This window comes from Mytilus galloprovincialis, chromosome 14, assembly GCF_965363235.1.
Source record: "Mytilus galloprovincialis chromosome 14, xbMytGall1.hap1.1, whole genome shotgun sequence".
NCBI lineage: Eukaryota > Metazoa > Mollusca > Bivalvia > Mytilida > Mytilidae > Mytilus > Mytilus galloprovincialis.
Window position 1 is genome coordinate 37,096,136 of NC_134851.1, and position 20,590 is coordinate 37,116,725.

Here is a 20,590-nt window from a genome sequence, read left to right on the forward strand (position 1 = left end):
TGCCCTAACTTAAATAATCCTGTTTTTCATGAGTTGATGTTCAAATTTCTTTCCCTTTGGCCTAGTCGATTAACTTTACAAAACCTTCCCAATAGATTCAGAAATGACATTATTCTCGTCTTGAATCTACAGGAAATATTTACCACTGAACGTTTAGCAACTAACAAGAAAACATTGAAATCCAAACCATGAGAATTTGTTTATTACTTTTATTACTAATCAGTAACTGTACATTTTCTTTAATTAAAACAACTACAGGAAAACTATACAGAGACCAATTATAGTTGCTTACGTCTACGTCATTTTGGTCATTGGTAGATAAATTTTATTTGTCTTATTGGCAATCCTTCCGAATCCCATTATTTTTAACATTCGAAATTCTCTTAATCATGCCATTGTTTACATATTAAATACTTTATTTTTCCATCTTCCGAAGCATGCTTTCAGAACACTTTTTCTACCTCGTTATTGACAATGATTGTTATCTAATGCTGTGATATACAGTCAAAAAGTATATGCTGTAGTATGAATGTCCATGTATATAAACGTCTATAGCCGTTTTAAAATATATGTGTTTTTTTTAGGTTGTATCACATTTGTACAAATAAGAAAATGCAGTACAGTTTTTAAACATTTAATATCGGTCAACATAATTATAATCGTCCATTTTTGAATAGTTATCTTGATAATGATATTGTGCATTCCAGACAGGTCTTATAACTTCTTTTGAGATTGTCGAATGGTTATCGTATATGTATATGTTATGCGGTGAATAGGGTTCTCCATGCAACACCCTCCGCGGCCATCTTCCATTTACCATTACTGGAGTTGAGGGGTTATCGTATGCAAAATAATCGGACTGAAAAAACAAAAGACATTAATCAGGTTAGTGTAAAGTACTATCAAAAGTGATTTCAATAAAGTCAATGTTTTTGTTTCGATTTATTGCAATATTTTTTTCAGATTTTGCTTGTCAAACTGATGTACCTACAATGAATAGTATTCTGAATTTTATATGAATGCATAAGGAAATGTTTGTACGTTTGTATATGATGTACCATCTTTGAGTCATTAACTATGTGAACATTTCTAGGGAGAAAACAAGGATTTGAAAGCGTATCGATTTTCAAATAAGTGATGTTAAGAAGTACAAATTAGCATGACATACGCGCGTTTCGTCTACAAAAGACTCATGAGTGACACATAAAAAAAGTTAAATCAAGTTCAAAGTCGATGAGCATTAATGTTCTTAATTATGATAGAGTTTTTACAGCTTAATCAACGTGTTTGTTAATTAACAAGATGTGCCTCCTAAGTTTAATTCGACATATTTCAGGTTTTAGTGTGTCGGTCACAATTATGAAACCAAATTATACTTAGTCTAGTAACATAGTAACATAGGATGCTCTTCGAAAATAACAATGTGTTAAACATTCCCGTTGTTCAAAATGTGACTACTATGACAAAAGTCATGCATCTGTGTAAAATGATTCCAATTCATACCTCTGAAGATCTTTTAAAATCCTTTGTATTCCGACTGTGGTATTTAGAGTGTTTTCCCTGTCTTCTATAGTACACTGTTAGACAAAGTATAACGATGCCAAGGATGGTCAAACTAATCACTGCAATACCTACTCCTATCACGACTGGGTCTACAATATGAATAAAAAAAAAATAAAAAAAAATTTGTAACTTATTTATTGAAAATATTTATTACTGGGCAATATAAATGGGAGACAATGAGAAGTTCCACAAGATTAGAGAGATGCCAACATAGTGCCACTTTACAAGAAAGGGGATACTCACCTAGCGGCCAATTATCGTCCAGTCTCCCTTACCTCCATCACATGTAAGCTGTTAGAGCATATAGTTCACAGTAGCATAATGAAACATTGTGATCAACAAAATATACTCTGTGACAACCAACATGGTTTCAGGAAACGCAGATCATGTGAAAGACAGCTCATCATCACTATTGATTGTATAGCCAAATACATTTCAAATGGCACCCAGATTGACATCATACTCCTGGACTTTGAAACGGCATTTGACAAGGTTCCTCATTCAAGACTACTGTACAAACTCAAATTTTATGGAGTAAGGGGCCGGACAAACTACTGGATCAGTTCATTACTATCAAACAGGAAACAACAGGTAGTATTGGAAGGGGCCAGATCTCAACAAGACTATGTTCTGTCAGTAGTGCCACAGAGCACAGTACTAGGTCCTTTATTGTTCCTAAAATACATTAATTACATGCCCGGATAACAGGTTATGCATGCTCTATCGTATCCAGAATGAGCTGATAGACATCAACAAGAGTACTTACCTCAAAGGTGGCGACAGTAGAACTCGTGGAGGACACAAGTTTTACCAACAGAGGGTCACCAGTGATTCTACAGGAACTCCTTCTTTCCAAGAACAATCATGGAATGAAATACATTACCTTCCAGGGTTTTCCGCTCAGGGCTACAGACAACACATTAATACCAGACTGAACGATTGTACATAATTTTAACCGTAACAACCTGATTTTATTGTAAATACTGTATATATAGCTTTAGAGGACTAGATATGTAATGTCACCATGCGTAGTCCCGCAGAGTTTAAACGTTTCATTAAAGGAACCCAACTCTTATATGGAAGAAGAAGACGAAGAAGAAGAAGAGTACACGTTCTAGTGATACAGTTCACTGTTAAACTATTACTGGATATTCCGTAAAGCTCGATACAAATTTATCTGTAAATCAAATCTAAAAACAAAGGCTGAAGAGCTAACAAACAAAATTGCCAACAGTAAAGCCAAACCCGAACAAGGATACAGAGCTTGGCATGATCGAAGAAAAGTATCAGATGTACTTCTTCGTACAAAAATCAAGTAAAACCCCTTGAATCAGAACTCTGATAATTGACGTTTAACATGTCAAGACTATAATCATTGTTAATTGAATTGATGTTAACATTGTTAACCTACCTATAATACTGTAAATATTATCTACAACATCAGTTTCATTAAGAGTAGATGTGCCTGGCTGCTGAGTTGTGTCTGTTGATACTATTGTTGCTTTCTGTGTCGGTGTTGATTCTGTTATAGTTTTGGTTGTACCAACTTTTTGGGCCGTTGAGGTTAGAACAGTTGTGGTAGTTTTAACATGTTCTGTTGTTGATTTCGACGTTTCTTCAAGTCTCGTTGTTAATTCCGTTGTTGTAGTCACACCTTTAGTTGAACTTTTCGGTTTTGTTGTTGTAGTGGTAGCTGATGTAGTTTCTACCTGTTCTGTCGATGGTGATTTAGGTGTTGTTGCAACACTTGAAGTTGTTGAAGTGTTGGTCGTTATTTTTTGAGGTGTTGTAGTATCTGCCATTGTTGTATGAATTGCGGGAGTTGTAGTTTTTGATTCAGTAGATTTTTCCATTGTTGTTTTAGTTTCGGAAGTGGTTTCTGGTTCCGTAGGAGTAGTTTTTAACGGCGTAGATGTATCCGAACCCTCTGTTGTAAAATGTTCTGTACTAGTGACATAACGTTGTGTTGAAATAGGTAATGTCGTTGTTTCAGGGAAACATGAACCACAACAAAATTGAGACACAACAGGTTGAGAAGTACATAGGCCTGGATTGCTAGCATACGCATCTGCGCATGTCCAACCAACGTTACTAAATATAATACCTTTCCTGTCACCATACAAACAGTTTTCTGTAAAAGAGTTAATTTTATTACAAAAATACTATGGTCTTGTACTAGGTAATACAATTAACGGTACCAATTTTCTTGCACCAGATGCGCATTTCGACAATACATGTCTCTTCAGTGATGCTCGTGGCCAAAATATTTGAAATCCAAAGCTTATATAAAAGATGAAGAGCTATAATCCAAAAGGTCCAAAAAGTATAGCCAAATCCGTAAAATGTGGTTTATTTTTACAGCTTTCCGGCTAAATTGATATTTATGCTAGACAAAAAAATAATAAAAAAAAATATAACATAAAGAATAGTTGAATGAACTAGTAGTATATAGTAATTTCACATTTGGATCCATGTTTATCTTCGTTTTTTGGGATTTAGAACAATTCAAAGATACAAGGCTACTAATTTGGCACGCCACGGTCATTCAGATGTGTGTTTTGTCTACTTGACACTCATCAGTTAGCGCCAATCAAATATAAATATTGTGGATTAAAAACAGAAAATTCAAAAAGGTTATACAAGATACTGTGAAAGCAATCTATTTCCGGGGGTTGCAAAACCTCGGTGTTAAGGTACTAATAATTCAATATCTTATAAACAAAAGTTTTAAAAAATGTTTAGTCTCATTGTGTAATGTTATGCATTGACACAGTACTGATGCGCTCAGATGAACAATGAACAAAACTGGACTAAGTTGTAGTTTTGACAAATCACAGACTAATATAAAATATATAACGTACTAATTGTTTGAGCAAACAATTTCCGGAACTCAATCGTCAAATAAAGACTGAGCTGGAATGTGTACTTTTATGAAATATATTTTCAAACTATGTGAAAATTAGCGGCAAGTTTTTAATAAGTTTTGGATTTTTATGTTAGACATAAAAAAATATGTTGAGTTATATAATCATTCATAATAGGTATTTTTTTGTTTTTAGATTTTTGTCCTTTTCCCCGGAGAAAATAGCAATTAAACAGTAAAGGACCTAGGTGTTACACTAAAAGCAAAACAGACAGTGTAAGTGTCTTTGTTTTTTAAAATCAAATCAAGTAGTTGAAATCAACGAATCCTTTTTTTTTTCATAATAAGATCGACTATAACATCATTGCCATTGCATTTAACAGAACAAAAGAGAGACGAAATATACAAGAGGAGCATTCAAACTAATAGGTCGAAATGATACTACAAATAAAACGTACTAATATATATAATGCACCAAACTCCGAAACAGTGGTGACGTTGCTTCGCTAAAGTCAATGTAGCGTAGTAAAGAGGACGTAACCGCTGTTTCGGAGTTTGATAATGCACTGGACTGTTGCCTGCCATTCTGTGTTGTTTCTCGAATTGTAATAGTCTCTATCGTTCAGACATTTTGAAAATCAAGTGTTTCTTTGCAAAGCCAATCGTCAAAGAAACGGAGGCTAGAACTACATCTCTTGGTTAACTAAAACCTGAATACCATGATACTTCATTCGTCATAACAATATTAGAATAAATGATCACGGTAGGTAATGTATATTCACCAGTGAATAATTAGACAGATAAAATGGTTATAAAAAACAATAAATTACGCAGGTACTTACATTCATATATATATGTAATATTTAAAGTAGTCTTTGGAACGTATTTGATAGGTGCAATTGTTATTAATGTCGATGAAGACAAAGAGATGTAGATTATTTCCCCAAGGAGACAGTATCCTATCAAAAAATACTAATAATACATCCAGGGGGAAAATAGTCTAGAAAGGTGTTAGTACAATATGCCAAGCTCTAAATCGTCCCCAGCTCTAAAATTGTTAAAGAGATACTATCCTCCCCTGCAACCAAATTCTCTAAATTATAACAAAAGTATTCTAAAAACGACACAATACAACTTAGGACAGGTAATACATTATTGCCACATATTCAAGTAAAATATATATTTTTTTACCTTTTTACCTATTGCGTCTGTTTCTTTTGTTTACACATCGATGACAGTATAATGGAATTTGATGCGACTGTCATACAAGTGAGAGGTTTAGCTAGCTATAAAAAAAGGATCAATCCACCATTTTCTACATTTGAAAATGCCTGTACCAAGTCAGGAATATGACAGTTCTTGTCCATTCGTTTTTGATGCGTTGTGTTACTTGATTTTGCCATGTGATTATAGACTTTCCGAATTGATTTTCCTCTGAGTTCAGTATTTTTGTGATTTTACTTTTTTTCATAATTTGGTATTTGGATCATCCCTTTTTACTTCCAGATTCAACTTATTCAATACGTTCATAAATTTCATCGCTGATTAATTCATGCATGGATTAGTGTGACTATAAATTTTCATTTTATTCCACATGCAATTAATTGCTAGCTCTCATCAAAGACATCCAGGCTTATAATTTGTACGCCAGACCCCTGTGTAGTCCACACAGATTCGTTACCACCGTTTTGCAGGTATCTCTTCAACTTGTTCCTTTTCTAACTTCAGCCTCGACTGTACTTACATTATTTCTCTTCTAATGTTCGAGGAATTAACCTTACCGTTCCCTTTGGGGGCTTTAACATCCTGGGTACACACGCCAGAAACACACCACTAAAATGGTAAAACCAATTTGTTATCTAACGTAATATAAAACACTGTTTGACCAAGTTGTATAATAAACGCATTCTTGAATATCACTGAACTGTTTTTTTTCTCTATAGACAATGATAGTTTATTACTTTGAGAGATGAAATTGCAAAACATCAATCTCTTAAGGTTCATCATAGCAAACGGACTAATATGGCTGTATTTACATGCCAAAAATTACTCTGAGTACAGACTTACCTGTGAACTTGGAAAAATTTTAATGCCTGGCATCCACTAGATATAATAAAGTTAAATGTATTTTGTGTTTCAGAAAGATAAAATCTCTTTTGGATTTTGATGGGCATTTTTTTCCTTCATGCTAAAGGTGTGAAAATTAACTAAGTTGTGGTACAACTATGAGATGCACCCTCAGGTAAAAAACCAGTTTGTATTGTTTCGATTGTCCTTAATTGAAATGGACAAGAGGTATCTTCACAACTATAGGTGAGTTAAAGAGTGTATCTGAGTATCTGTGAGTGGACAGTGTCAAAGTAATTCATGTGTTTGTTTATTTTTGTACCTTCTGCAGAAAGGGAAAAAAAAATGCCCATCAAAAACCAAGAAAGATTTTATCTTTCTTAAATAAAAAATGCATTTAACTTTTATATATCTAGTGGATGCTAGGTATTAAAACTTTCCAAACAGCACAGGTAAGTCTGTACACAGAGTGGTTTTTGAGGTGAAAATATTTGTCCATTTGTTATCATGAACCTTAACAAATATTTTGTGTAGTAAGTTTATTAGAAAATATCAGAAGGTTTACCTTCGAAAGCAATACTAGTATACAAAATACAATTATTAAAGTATTTAAAAAAGAATAGTTTTAAAACACCAGTTCTATGACAGTTAAGTTTGATAATATTAAACCTAGTAGCACTACGGCAAATGAAGTCATGACAATAGTCTTTATCGTTCTGTATCACACGAATAAAAGAACTGTATAATATCATGTATGCCTCTAAATAATGGGAACAATGGTTTAGCTAAGATCAAATGAGTTTTAATTCACTCACCTTTTGATTGCCACACTGCGTTCCTGTCCCTGCAACCGCTGACTGGCATTGAGCAATGTCTTGTTTGTAACACCAAAGAATATTACATATTGTCGAAAAATCGGCGTTGTATTGTTCCTTTAATTATAAAAATATGGAAATAAATTAACAGCAGCAAAGATTTCTAATAAAGGTCTATCTCATATACAATTTCCTAAGGTATATATTTAAAGAAATTGTAACTTCTCTAATAGAATTATGGGATGGAACGACTGAAATTGATAACACGTTAGATTTACGTTAAAATTAGGAAGTAGTGTTTCGCTGTCTTTGACCTATATGACAACATAGTTATTGGATTTGTTTCTAGCGTTAATTCCCTTTTCTGAATTTGATCTAAACTTTCACTATTTTAAAAATCAAACAATGGACGAGTTTATCGACTCCAAGCGTGTGTTCTAATTAAGAAACGCGGACGATACTGATCGTGAATCGAAGACATACTACCAACGCCAAAATAAACTTCACACGTGACATTCAAAGTCATGTGCCTTTCAAACTATAAACAGTAATACTCGTACAGTTACTCCTATTTTTTAAGAGCTAGAACATTGTTTTGTTGAAGCATATTTGATAAAACATTAGTTTGGTGTCAGTAAAACTACCTTATATTATGATGACAGTATTACAGAATTCGCAGTTCATCTACAGTGGTTATTAGCTTATCAACACTGAGGTTGTGAGAACTAAACCTCTATGTGTCATAAACCCCTCTTTGTCAAAGTATTTTCAACTTCAATTGACAATGACCACCAGTTTTCCTGTCGAAGTTCATTGGTTTGTTTCAATGTACTCCTGTTTAATCCATCATCCAAAAATGACCGTCGTAATATAGCCAAATGTGAAGAACACTGATTCGACCATATAACATGATTCATTATGCTATTGACGATGTATAATACAGAAAACAGTTGAAAATATACTGTTTTGAGCGATCCTGGTTCAGTAATCTGCAAAAGCGCTTCGGACGCATGCAATGTAGAAACTTTTATTAAACTACATCAAGTAAATTAGAAAATCTCGATATTAAATAGACACGAAGTGGACATGAATAGATTAAACGCGAGATAAAGTATCCCCGAAAATAAGTTGGTTTACAATATTACTGTATTTTTATTTACCCTGCACAAGTATGATCCATCTCCGTGCAGCTGTACACATTGACTATCTGCATTATATACTTGTCCTGCTAGAAACTGGTCGTAAGGAGATTGAGCTGTCGGGTCAAAACTTGGACTTAATGTCTTCATACAATTGTTATTAACCCTATGGATATAAAAAGCGCCATATTTATTTTGAAAATTATACAATTTTTCTAGATATACTTTCCCATATTTTTCGTCAGTAGAAAACACAATTGTATCGAGTTTCCTAAATTTTCTGCACTATAAATCGTTATAAATGATTGGTTATATGCACAGATGTAAGAAAACGAAAAAAAACCAAAACAAATGGTTATGGCATTCATACGAATATACGAGGATGTGAAATGCTTGCCAATGAGACAACTCTCCACTAGAGACGAATGACCTACACGTTAAAACCTATAATAGGTCACCGTACAACCATCAAAAATAAGCAAAGCCGATAAACGGGCTTGTTTATGTATAAAACAAGAAATACTGAAAACAATTCAATTGAGAAAAAGATCGGCCTGGTTTATGTATAATACAATGATCTAAAAAAGATATACTGTACAGAAACAAACGACAACCACTGAATCTATTATTGATCAAATTTGTACACCAATTATATGTATATTTAACTTTAACTGAATTTGATTTCCGTTAGACAGTTATTTGGAGAGATGGACCACAACAGTTCGTCAGTGGTTTTTGTTTTTTGTTACTAGTATACATGCACTCTTATGTGGAGTGAGACTTGTAAATCAAGAATAAACCTGCAGGCGCATCCTTAACATCCGATGGCATGAAAAGATATCAAACCAAGATCCGTAGGAAAATACAATCCCCACTTGATAAAGAGTTTAAACAAGAGAAAAAATGAATAATGCACACACTGAGGAAGCCAAATGCAAATAACAGCAATTCCGATTATAATTGACCCACAAATCAGGGGCAAACCAATATACACTTGAGAAGAAACATTTTAGCTAAGATGTAGAAAAAGGATACAAGTGGCATGATCTAGACAGGCTAGCAAAGTAATAGAACTAGGTGAAAAAATATCGTCAATGGCCTATGCTTTATCAAAGGAAAACAAGATTCAGTAAAGTAAGCATACATGTAAAAGACAATTGTTTAGTTTGTAAGTTAGTGAATAATAATGGTAGATCCAAGTCTGTTTGTGACTGTTTTTTCTAATCTATTGAATAATTTAATATGGTCACATTTTCGAAAAAAAAATATTTGCTTAACTTTGAATTTTTCGAAAAAAGAAGGATTAATTGTTCATTAAGAATACCTATTTGGAAGGACTTTTTTGATACGATCATGACTCATGAGTCTTTTAAAGACGAAACACTCGTTTGGAGTAAACAATTATAACCGTACAAAGCATATAGTAAATGTTTTGTGACACAATTATAAATCCTGAACTGATATTAATACCAAAATATACCATCTTTAACGACCTGACAACAGTATCGTAACAATATCCTTTCTAAATAATTTAAATCTGTTTTTAAATGTTTGGTTATTTTTTGCAGTGAATGCGGACATTTACTTGCTTTGTAAATAATATTACAATAACAGATTGGATGTGAAATACCCGAACCTATAAGATGTCTGTATGTTGTTTTTTTTACGAATGAAGTCCTTGTTCCTATGATAAAATTTAGAAAATGTTTTGAATAGTTTGTGATTTCGAAAAGTCTTGTGCAATAATTCTTCAGTAATACATAGATTGCTTTCGTTAAGATCAAATACGTTGTTATATGCACGAGCGAATCGAACAAGTTGAGATATATAAACACCATAAGATGAAGACAAGGAAACGTCACCATCTAAATAATTCACAATAGGGAATAAATTATCTGTTTTATCACAAATTTTGATTTTTCAAAAAAGCAAAATGAATTAAGATTGCATGCCTTGTATTTTGTTGTATCTTTCGGTAGGTTTCTTATTGACATATTTATTAACGATGTTCTAGTCTGTCTCTGCATTCTGTTTTGCAACTTATACTACTTAAAACTTACGAATCAAGTTGTTTGATGTATGAGGTAAAATATTGTGTAGAACAAGAAGAGAATATCCAAGGATGTGCTGCAGTGGCCCCTTGTTGTGGCATACTAGATGGTGCCATTATATATGCGTCAGATGAACTACACAGGTTACCAGTACCGTCATGTTTGGCGCTCAAACTGAAAAAATAAGATGTGGTACATGTATGCTTGCTATTGACGTCAATGAGACAATTCGTCGCAATAAACCAAATGACACAGAAATTAACCATAAGCAACAAAATGCAAAACAGCATTGTTAAAAAAATATTTTCTTGACGCTTATACATTGAATGCATTTATACATTTTCAGTTACGTGCAGCGTGTATATGTTTACGCTCTATGTAACTGAAAATATGAACTGTCAACGGATAAATCTTGTTTATAAGCATTTCAGAATTTTATTAGAATGGTCACCTTAATGATCGTAAGCATATGTATTGAATGGAACAGTTTTAGTCTAACATAACAAAAATACTATATTTAGGGCTTACCAGTGTCCTAGTTCGTGTGCTGCTGTTGTTATGACAACGAAATCAAATCTTTCCTCAACTATGGATTGGCTGTTTTCTGTACACACAGCACTAGTGAAAGCTAGACCTATACAATGTGTCACAACTCATTTTAGGTACATTGTAGTTTAAAGAGTATGCCCAATACAAACCAATATTTCTACAAAAAACAGTGCTGGATACACAGTCAACTTTTGTTTGTTTTACCATCTTGATTACAGTCACTGTCAGAACAAGGCCTTATTTTAATCTTATCAGAAAGTTATATACAGATTTTTTTAACGAATATATGTATCATTTTTAGGTCCATTGAAAAGTTGTTTTTAAGGTTGACGAAATTTCACGAAATTGAATCAAACTGACTGCTGATAACGAAATAGTATTTCACAACTCAGCGTTCATAAATTTATGAAACAAAGACAATTATATTCTATTTTTGTGGTGTAAAAAATCGTAGCAAATGCCCTTTAAATTATGCATATAAAAAGATACACATGACATTAAATATTTAAAACCACCTAATACATATTAGCACGTGATATTGTAAATGTCTTACCTGCATTTCCTGTTAACCCAGAGGCTGTCAGATCGTATCTTTAAATAAAATGGAAATTGTTGGATGGTATAAATTGCTGATACACTACAACTTTGGAGACACATGCCGTTTGATTTTACATATTAAACACAATTAATTCAGACTAACCAGTGAATTAAAGAAAATCTCATATTTTGACCTATGATAGTATGAAAAACTTGAATGTGATATTATTGCCAATGCGAAATCTACCTTCAAGAGTTTAAGTGCTCAGTCTTGTTTTTACGTTGTGTTGTTTTGTCTTATGGTCAATTTTCGTTTCTTTTTTTGTCAGCGTTTGTCAATTTGTCATCGATTCATGAATGTGAATGTCCCTTTAATATATTCCACCTGCATGATTGTATCTTTGACTGGCATATACAGCTGATTTACGAATTAATATTTGCTTCGTAAAAGACAATATTTTTTATCAAGAGGCTGAGTCCCAAGGGCTTAGCCAGGGTAAATTGGATGTGGATGCCTGAACACGCCGAGCGGAGCGAGTTGAAAAAAATTTAGGACCTTTTTATGCAGAAAATTATATTTTTTCGGTCTTTTTCTTTGAATGAATTTGTACTTACCCCAGATTCCGACACCACTTAGATTTTTGTTTTAAATCAATGAATAATAGCCTTGAAAATATCGAATAGGGTCACGATGATAATTTTATTATTTAAATATTTACAAAAATATTAACAATTCAGAATATTTACAACAAAAAGTTCAGCTTTCTTCCCTTAACTGTTGCAAATTTTGTAATAACATTTTGTCTATCGATTTGACTGGCACATACAGCGGATTTACGTATTAATATTTGCTTGGTAAAAGACAATGTTTTTTTATCAAGAGGCTGAGTCATTGTTCAGAGATATTAGTTACGTGTTAGGAATTTAGAAAAAGATTCCGCGAATAAATGAAATTGCAGTATATCCTTATAAAGTAAAGACTTATTATATTTACCGGGTAAACAACATTGCATGATCGTGATCTGGTAATCCGGTTTGTAGCTTCACCCATGTTTGGAAATTCCCTAAACCAACAGTCGAATCCACTCTGTTGGGGGTAAATGACGCATCTTTAATATTCTCTGTCCATGAAGCGTCACCTGGTGTCTACAAATAAAGGAACTTAACATGAAATGTTTGATGGGTTACCGTCTTGTTAACATTGAATATGAAGGCAAAAACTAAGTAGTTAACCAATTTTCTTTACTAATAAATCCATATAAAAGAGACAAATTAGGATAACAAACAAAAACTGACGATACCACATGAGCTTAAAGAGCTAGCTAGACCGAGTGAGTCGACAGGGTAAGCATTTCCTGCTTTGCATGCATTACCTGACATGCGTATTCACACTCCATTTGTTTCTAACATATAGCACATGTAACTCATTTTATTTTTCATTGCATCTAACGTTCTAACAAAACTAACCGAATGTTTAAATATGGAATTATTGGAATGAATTAAACTATGTATCATTAAAATATAGTATGCTGTAATTTTTCGTGGATTATATTCCTTGTTTTTTCCCTAGCTTTCCGATCTATACTGTGACTCTAATTTTACCCGATTATATAATATATTGAATTGCTGTATTCAAATAGAAGTTGCATGAATAGTCTAGAACAGCTAAAGTGAACAGGTCGAGAAAAAAATGGTTGACAGTATTTAAATCTTAAAATATATAATATACCTGAGAAATAATAATTCCAGCAAATAAAATAGATATTGTGTAAGCTGAAGTTTGGATATTTTTATACATGGCGTCCATCTGAAACAAAATAATAAATATAGCAAAATTACTACTAGAAGTGTATAACTGAAATAGAATTTACTCAACTTATGTAATTTTCCATTTCAGATTTTAATCAATTCTGAGTAATATTATCAAAAGCGTAAACCAATACGTTGAGGGTTGCTATCATATATCTATAATATCCATATTATCATATATATATATAACAAGCATGAAAGTTAAACCAATATTATTAAGTTTACCTTTATAACAATTCATATGTGAATTTACAAAACAGACCTTATACAACGCTTACCCCGTTCAGAACAAAAGCATAATACTGACGAATTGTTGTCAGGGCGTCTGTTTCCTTTTCCTGTATTGTGGATTTATCACTCTTAGCATACCAACTGAAAAAAGTTACAATAGCCCATGTTGAACATCGTATCACATCACAAACAGTGTTTCAATGATACATCCTAAAACGAAAGCAGTTTGACACCCATGCGCCCCAACTTTGAATAGCTATGGCACTAAAAAAAGGTTGACACAATGAACAATGATAAGATGAGTGATACAAAGTGTAATTAGATACTGAAATTGTCTTTATCGAATTTAATTTTTCGAAATTAAATCAATAAAATTATAATATATATCAGCTTAGTAAAACTTACTAACTATAAATAGCATAATCACAAAATATAAGTAATTCTATTTGTTGGCTTCCAGTGGCTCTTTTTCGTCTGTGGTAATTAGTCTGATTTTTGAAACTGTCACCTATAAGTTAAATGGTAAATCAATGTTGTGGTACAGAATGGACAAAAACACAATTATAACAGTTTCAGTAGCCACTAAACAGACAAGACAACCACAGTAGTATTCCGAGAGATCTTTCGAAAGACACGAACAACTCAGTAAAGATATGAAACCTCTAATTCGTGCTCGTTCTGAAAGCATATACAAGAAAGAAGTACATGCTTGAAAGTAAATAGTTCATACGCAAAGCTATTTCATGTTAATAAGTAAAATATTATTTAGATATTTGTTGTATTAAATAAAGGGATCTGGGATCACTGTAGAGCCCTTGCTGAAATTCTCTTTTGAAAAAAACGAAATAGGAAGGCAGATATTGCCTGTTTCTCATATCGAAAGTACCTTTTTTTTGTGTGTCACTTTATCTTAACTTCAGAAAAATATCTTCGAATGCTTGAAATAGCAGAATATTATAAATAAATCAATTAGTATAAATTATATACATTAAATAATGGTTTTATTCCTATAAATTAAAAAAAAATATATATTAGAAAGAGCAACCAGGCAGATGATTGTAACACAAGTTAACTCATAGTTGTACAAGACATGATAACTATAAAAAAAAAAATTAATAACATTTGAAATGATTTTTACGATGCAACTCGTCCTCTAGCTGATTGGCTGAAATTTTTTGTCTATCAGCTCATAGTCATAATTTTATCATGTGACCTTCACGTCATTAACTTTTTTTCATGATTTTCTCCTCAAAACTGGAAATAATAAGAATTAAATTACAAAGGAGTAACTGTAATATTCTTCCGTTTATCCAAAATGTGGTACACACTTTAAAATTAACCGCTACGCAGGGTATTCAGTTAGTACAACATTTTTAGGATATTCTGTTAAAGACAGGAAACTAGAGGCTCTAAAGAGCCTGTGTCGCTCACCTTGGTCTATGTGAATATTAAACAATGGACACAGATGGATTCATGACAAAATTGTGTTTTGGTGATGGTGATGTGTTTGTAGATCTTACTTTATTAAACATTCTTGCTGCTTACAATTATCTCTATCTATAACAGTACTTTCTGTGGAAAATGTTATTGAAAATCTTCAAATTTTAAGAAAATTGTTAAAAATTGACTATGAAGGGCAATAACTCCTTAGGGGGTCAATTGACTATTTTGGTCATACTGACTTATTTTTAGTTCTTACTTTGCTGTACATTATTGTTGTTTACAGTTTATCTCTATCTATAATAATATTCAAGATAATAACAAAAAAACCCAGCAAAATTTCCTCAAAATTACCAATTCAGGGGCAGCAACCTAACAACCGATTATCCGATTCATCTGAAAATTCCAGGGCAGATAGATCGTGACCTGATCAACAATTTTACTTCCTGTCAGATTTGCTCTTAATGCTTTGGTTTTTGAGTTAAAAGCCAAAAACTGCATTTTACCCCCATGTTCTATTGTTAGCCATGGCGGCCATCTTGGTTTGTTGGCCGAGTTACCAGACCTATTTTTTTTAACTAGATACCCCAATGATGATTATGGCTAAGTTTGGTTAAATTTGGCCAAGTAGTTTCAGAGGAGAAGATTTTTCTAAAAGATTACTAACTTAAAGATTTATGAAAAATGGTTAAAAATTGAATTTAAAGGGCAATAACTCCTAAAATGGTCAACTGACCATTTTGGTCATGTTGACTTATTTGTAGATCTTACTTTGCTGAACATTATTGCTGTTTACAGTTTATCTCTATCTATTATAATATTCAAGATAATAACCAAAAATAGCAAAATTTCCATAAAATTACCATTTCAGGGACAGCAATCCAACAACAAAATGTCCGATTCATCTGAAAATTCCAGGGCAGATACATCGTGACCTGATCAACAATTTACTTCCTGTCAGATTTGCTCTAAATGCTTTGGTTTTTGAGTTATAAGCCAAAAACTGCATTTTAACCCTATGTTCTATTTTTAGCCATGGCGGCCATCTTGGTTAGTTGGCCGGGTCACCGGACACATTTTTAAACTAGATACCCCAATGATGATTATGGCCAAGTTTGGTTAAATTTGGCACAGTAGTTTCAGAGGAGAAGATTTTTCTAAAAGATTACTAAGATTTACGAAAAATTGTTAAAAATTGACTATAAAGGGCAATAACTCCTAAAGTGGTCAACTGACCATTTCGATCCTGTTGACTAATTTGTAGATCTTACTTTGCTGAACATTATTGCTGTTTACAGTTTATCTCTATCTATAATAATATTCAAGATAATAACCAAAAACAGCAAAATTTCCTTAAAATTACTAATTCAGGGGCAGCAACCCAACAACGGGTTATCCGATTCATCTGAAAATTTCAGGGCAGATATATCTTCACCTGATTAACAAATGTACCCCATGTCAGATTTGCTCTAAATGCTTTGGTTTTTGAGTTATAAGCCAAAAACTGCATTTTACCCCTATGTTCTATTTTTAGCCATGGCGGCCATCTTGGATGGTTGGCCAGGCCACCGGACACATTTTTAAAACTAGATACCCCAATGATGCTTGTGGCCAAGTTTGATTTAATTTGGCCCAGTAGTTTCAGAGGAGAAGATTTTTGTAAAAGTTAACGACGACGACGGACGACGGACGACGACGGACGCCGGACGCCAAGTGATGAGAAAAGCTCACTTGGCCTTTTAGGCCAGGTGAGCTAAAAATAATACAGTCGTTCTTTAATTTTTGTGCACAACAGTTTGTTTATATTCCTAATTTTTAATTGCTTGATATGCTAAAATTTAAAAGGCATTTCAATTCAAAAGAGTTTTAGTTTTCAAGCTTCTAAAGCCGCAGACAGTGTTTACAATAAAGTGAAACAGAGTACCATGAACATATTTACCAATTTTATAAACGTCATCAAATTGAACATTTCTTTTGCGTTCTTTTATAAGATGAACATTTTCAAGTCTTCCATGAAAGGAGGAATAGTTTCTCTGTGATGAAGTCTGTATAATATACTCCTCCCCTGCAAAGCTGAACGTTCCAAACTGAAATCACATAAAAAAAATCCAATTAGGGAGCAATCATTTAAGTTAAAGGTGGGGTTATGGTTTTTTCGTTAGTTTTTCAACACGTAAGGTATACGAGATAAGCATGATTCAAAATAAATTTTTTTTTCATCTGCTTGATCACAATATATTTTTTCATCTAACGGGATCAGAATAATTTAAAAAAACCAAACCCATAAACCATTTTTGAAGTAAAATGGTCGTTCCCCTACGTCCTTTAAAGTGACAGAGACAAAATATATCAAAGTTAAATTCATATTTAGAAAACAAACTTGCAAAGCCATTGCTAAAAACGAAAAACGATGAAAAAGTCATACACAACATAAAATAAACTAAAGATTGGGCAACACGATCCACACCAAAAATTGTGAAGATATCAGGAGGTCCGGAAGGATAGCTCCGATTGCATATGTGGTTCAAGGTTCATATTTTCATAATATTAAGTCATGTATATAAGTTGGTACATGATTTTGAAATGGGGACTTACTGCTTTGGTCGATACACTAAACTTTCAGTAGACACAAATGAAAAATCCATATGTTACTGATAAATTGATATTATTTTTGGCGGTCAACTACATGGACAGCAGCAATTACAGGCGAAACACAGGGATTTGGGTATCCTATTCGATTTTGTTCTTTTTATGGTCGCTTAGGTGTTGTCCTTGAGAATCTATTCCTTATTCGCATTTCTTTTCAAGTTAAAGGAATATCTTGAACAAGGACAACCACGGTCGTTGACTTTTGAACTAATTCAAATTCAAATTGAGTTTATTAATTCAGAAAGTGAAATGCGATATCATTCTCTGTACCCAATAAGCTACACAAAAGTATTACATTTTAACGATAAAAGGTTTGTATACTTATGATCAAATTTCAATTAAATTACTTGTCCACGGATCTTTTTTGATTAAAAGTCTGGTGAAAGGTTACATTTGTACTTCGTGCGTTTATTAAGGTTAACAATATTGACAGAGCTTATGATTTTATCCCATAAAACTTTTTTGGTTGATAAATCAGAATGGTAAATATCAACTCCCACAAAATATAGAAGACCGTGCTAGAAATCGTGTAACTTCATTTCATTTTCAATTTATTCATATCGTATAACCTAATATTGTTGAGCTTTGAAATTTAATACACTGTTATAATATTAAAAGACCTTGAAAAAGAAATTTGTAAATAACTACCATTAAGGTACGTTAAACACATTTTTTTTTACTTCAAACTATGATTTTTTTTTATTGGAAATGGAATACAAAAAAAAAATGTATTTATATGCAAAATTATCATACAGAAATATTATACATTTGTACCCGTATATTTAAAGTGAGCGAAACAATTTATCTTAAAATGGTTTTTGATTACATGTATACTATCCTTAACGGTATATTCCAGCTGTGTCGTCTATGGTGAAGATATTACAGTCACACACGATGTGACATTGTACATTATCAATGCTTTACTGAATCTTTCATGTAATAACTTGTTTTTGATATTTGGCAGGATTTTAAAGTATTGAACATGGATATTCTTATTTGATTTTAACACGAGGGGCCAGCTGACGCCTGTCTTCTAATGTGGGATTTTCATGATGTGCTGGTTACCTATTTGTGGCCTTTGGCTGTTTTTACTCTTTAGGCGGGTTGTTGTCTCTTTGGCACATTCCCTGTAAATTTTCAATATTCTCAATTTTATTTCACGTTCTTTTTTTGTGCTTATTATAGGCCATACAGTGCCCTACAGTTGTTATCTCCTTATTTTTTTCAGATTTCTAGTGTTTAGTGCCTTAGAAAAACATAATTACCATATTTTGCTTTCCTTGTATATCTCTTTGAATCACAAATGATGCACCATTCTTTACGTCTTGATAAAAATTGAATCCTAAAAAAGAAACCATTTAAATAACAATTTAAATCCATTGAATTTTGTTGCTATTTGAAACGGCAAAGAATGTCTTTTAAGATAATAATTTTCTATTTGACTGTTTTCGTGAAGCAAAATTGACATGCTATGGTTTGGACGGAACAATCAAAAAATCATTTTGTAATCAGGAAATTTATTCTAAATTGAGTATAAACAGCTGGATAAACCAGTGAATTTAGGCGCAGATGCAGTAACGGATTTTCTTTTAAAAATGTGATTACTACCTCTTAATAAAAAATAATCCAAATGAAAAATAAAATATAAAGTGAGAAAAACAATATTGAACTATACCTCGTTTTCATGTCCATGGATTTTTTTCGTTGAGCCATGCTTCATGGTATGAATTGGAACATTCGTATGAACCTTGTCATTCCGTACAAGGTGAAGCTTAACATTTGACCTTTCAACTTCAAAGTCAAGGTCATATGTTCCTATAAGGTTTAAGCGGTCTGTAGACCTTCTAGATCGTTCTCCATTTGATATCTTAATATCAATTTCATCTGTTAATAAAGACAGCAAATTTTAATCATGAAAGATATTTCTTTTTCGGTTCAATCTATTATATCTAAATGAGGCAGTTGCTCTCTGAAAAACTTTATATTGGATATATAGATGCAACTTTATAAATGAAAAAAACCCAACACTTTAAAATTGTCATGCGTCTGTAACGCTTTAAAAATAGTTGATTTACCTTCATCAGGAACGCTCAAACAAAAACATTTGAAAGTTAAGGTGGAATTAATAGTTTAAAAGTTTAAAGCTATATGAGTAAAAGAGGAATAACAAGAAGGACCTTTCAATCTTCAGTGTACAGTGTGGTTTGCTCTACGTCTAGTGGCAAATATCTCATGTATATTCAGGACAAATTGACAATTATTAAAACGATAGATTCTGTAAAATAATCGGTAAACAAATACATATGATTGATTGCAGTTGATAGCTTAAACGTCCAGTAGCAAATGTCTCATGCATATTGTATACACCGAACTAACAATATATAATGATATGATACCGCACAGTGGGCGGTTGAATAAAACCAAATCTGCAATATAAATGCATACAAAAATAGATTATTTTACTAAATACATAGTCTTATTTCTAAAAAATATATTCAAAGGCCCGTTAAAATGTGTTTCAGTCTTACCATGATATTGAATTTCATCATTAAATGGCAGTTTTAGAAGACACTGACACCTTGTTATTAACAGTTCACTTATGATAATAAATATTTGCATTTCGTCTATAATACTTCCGTAAGCACAGTAGCAATGTTTAAATTTTACACGTTACACATGCTGAATTTATCGTACCGATGCTTAAGTTTTAGGAATAATATCACTATTGAAAGCTAAATTCTTTTGTGTGTTATGACCCTTATATAAACTTGCATATGAAAGCATTTATCTATTAAATTTTATTGAGATTTCTATTGCGTGCGATGGAGTCAGGGGTGACTGGTTTCTCTGTAATAGTTCATACCGTGACTTTTTAAT

General features: G+C 32.6%; 2 protein-coding genes and 1 long non-coding RNA gene across 3 annotated transcripts; all 3 read right to left on the minus strand.

The window, feature by feature from the left end:
• Positions 1-230: 230 nt before the first annotated feature.
• Positions 231-8,607, minus strand: LOC143058741 (uncharacterized). The gene is made up of 6 exons (XM_076232191.1): positions 8,469-8,607; positions 7,309-7,425; positions 6,208-6,259; positions 2,975-3,694; positions 1,504-1,652; positions 231-859 (listed from the first exon to the last, which is right to left on the minus strand). Exons 1-6 carry the CDS (start codon positions 8,595-8,597, stop codon positions 635-637), a joined length of 1,392 nt encoding a protein of 463 aa, XP_076088306.1. The 5' UTR covers positions 8,598-8,607; the 3' UTR covers positions 231-634.
• A 1,913-nt stretch (positions 8,608-10,520) lies between these two features.
• On the minus strand, positions 10,521-11,639 carry LOC143058630 (uncharacterized). Its single transcript, XR_012973158.1, has 3 exons — positions 11,601-11,639; positions 11,027-11,132; positions 10,521-10,672 (listed from the first exon to the last, which is right to left on the minus strand). It is a non-coding gene; the product is annotated as an uncharacterized LOC143058630 (long non-coding RNA).
• A 935-nt stretch (positions 11,640-12,574) lies between these two features.
• Positions 12,575-19,050, minus strand: LOC143059463 (uncharacterized). The gene is made up of 6 exons (XM_076232965.1): positions 18,979-19,050; positions 17,004-17,151; positions 14,030-14,132; positions 13,672-13,765; positions 13,314-13,391; positions 12,575-12,730 (listed from the first exon to the last, which is right to left on the minus strand). The coding sequence occupies exons 1-6, from the start codon at positions 18,979-18,981 to the stop codon at positions 12,575-12,577; spliced, it is 582 nt and encodes a 193-aa protein (XP_076089080.1). The 5' UTR covers positions 18,982-19,050.
• Between the last annotated feature and the right edge of the window lie 1,540 nt (positions 19,051-20,590).

Bases quoted from the DNA above. Each gene is read 5' to 3' on its own strand.
- LOC143059463 (XM_076232965.1), bottom strand. The intron at 14,133-17,003 runs GTAAATATGTTC...TTTAACTTATAG, and splicing joins TGATGACGTTTATAAAATTG to GTGACAGTTTCAAAAATCAG. The intron at 12,731-13,313 runs GTATATTATATA...CTTTATTTGTAG, and splicing joins CTGGAATTATTATTTCTCAG to ACACCAGGTGACGCTTCATG.
- LOC143058741 (XM_076232191.1), bottom strand. From the start codon at position 8,597: ATGAAGACATTAAGTCCAAGTTTTGACCCGACAGCTCAATCTCCTTAC. The intron at 3,695-6,207 runs GTAAGGTTAATT...ACTCTTTTACAG, and splicing joins TAAAGCCCCCAAAGGGAACG to AAAACTGTTTGTATGGTGAC. The intron at 860-1,503 runs GTATGAATTGGA...TTGTTTTTTCAG, and splicing joins ATTTTAAAAGATCTTCAGAG to TCCGATTATTTTGCATACGA.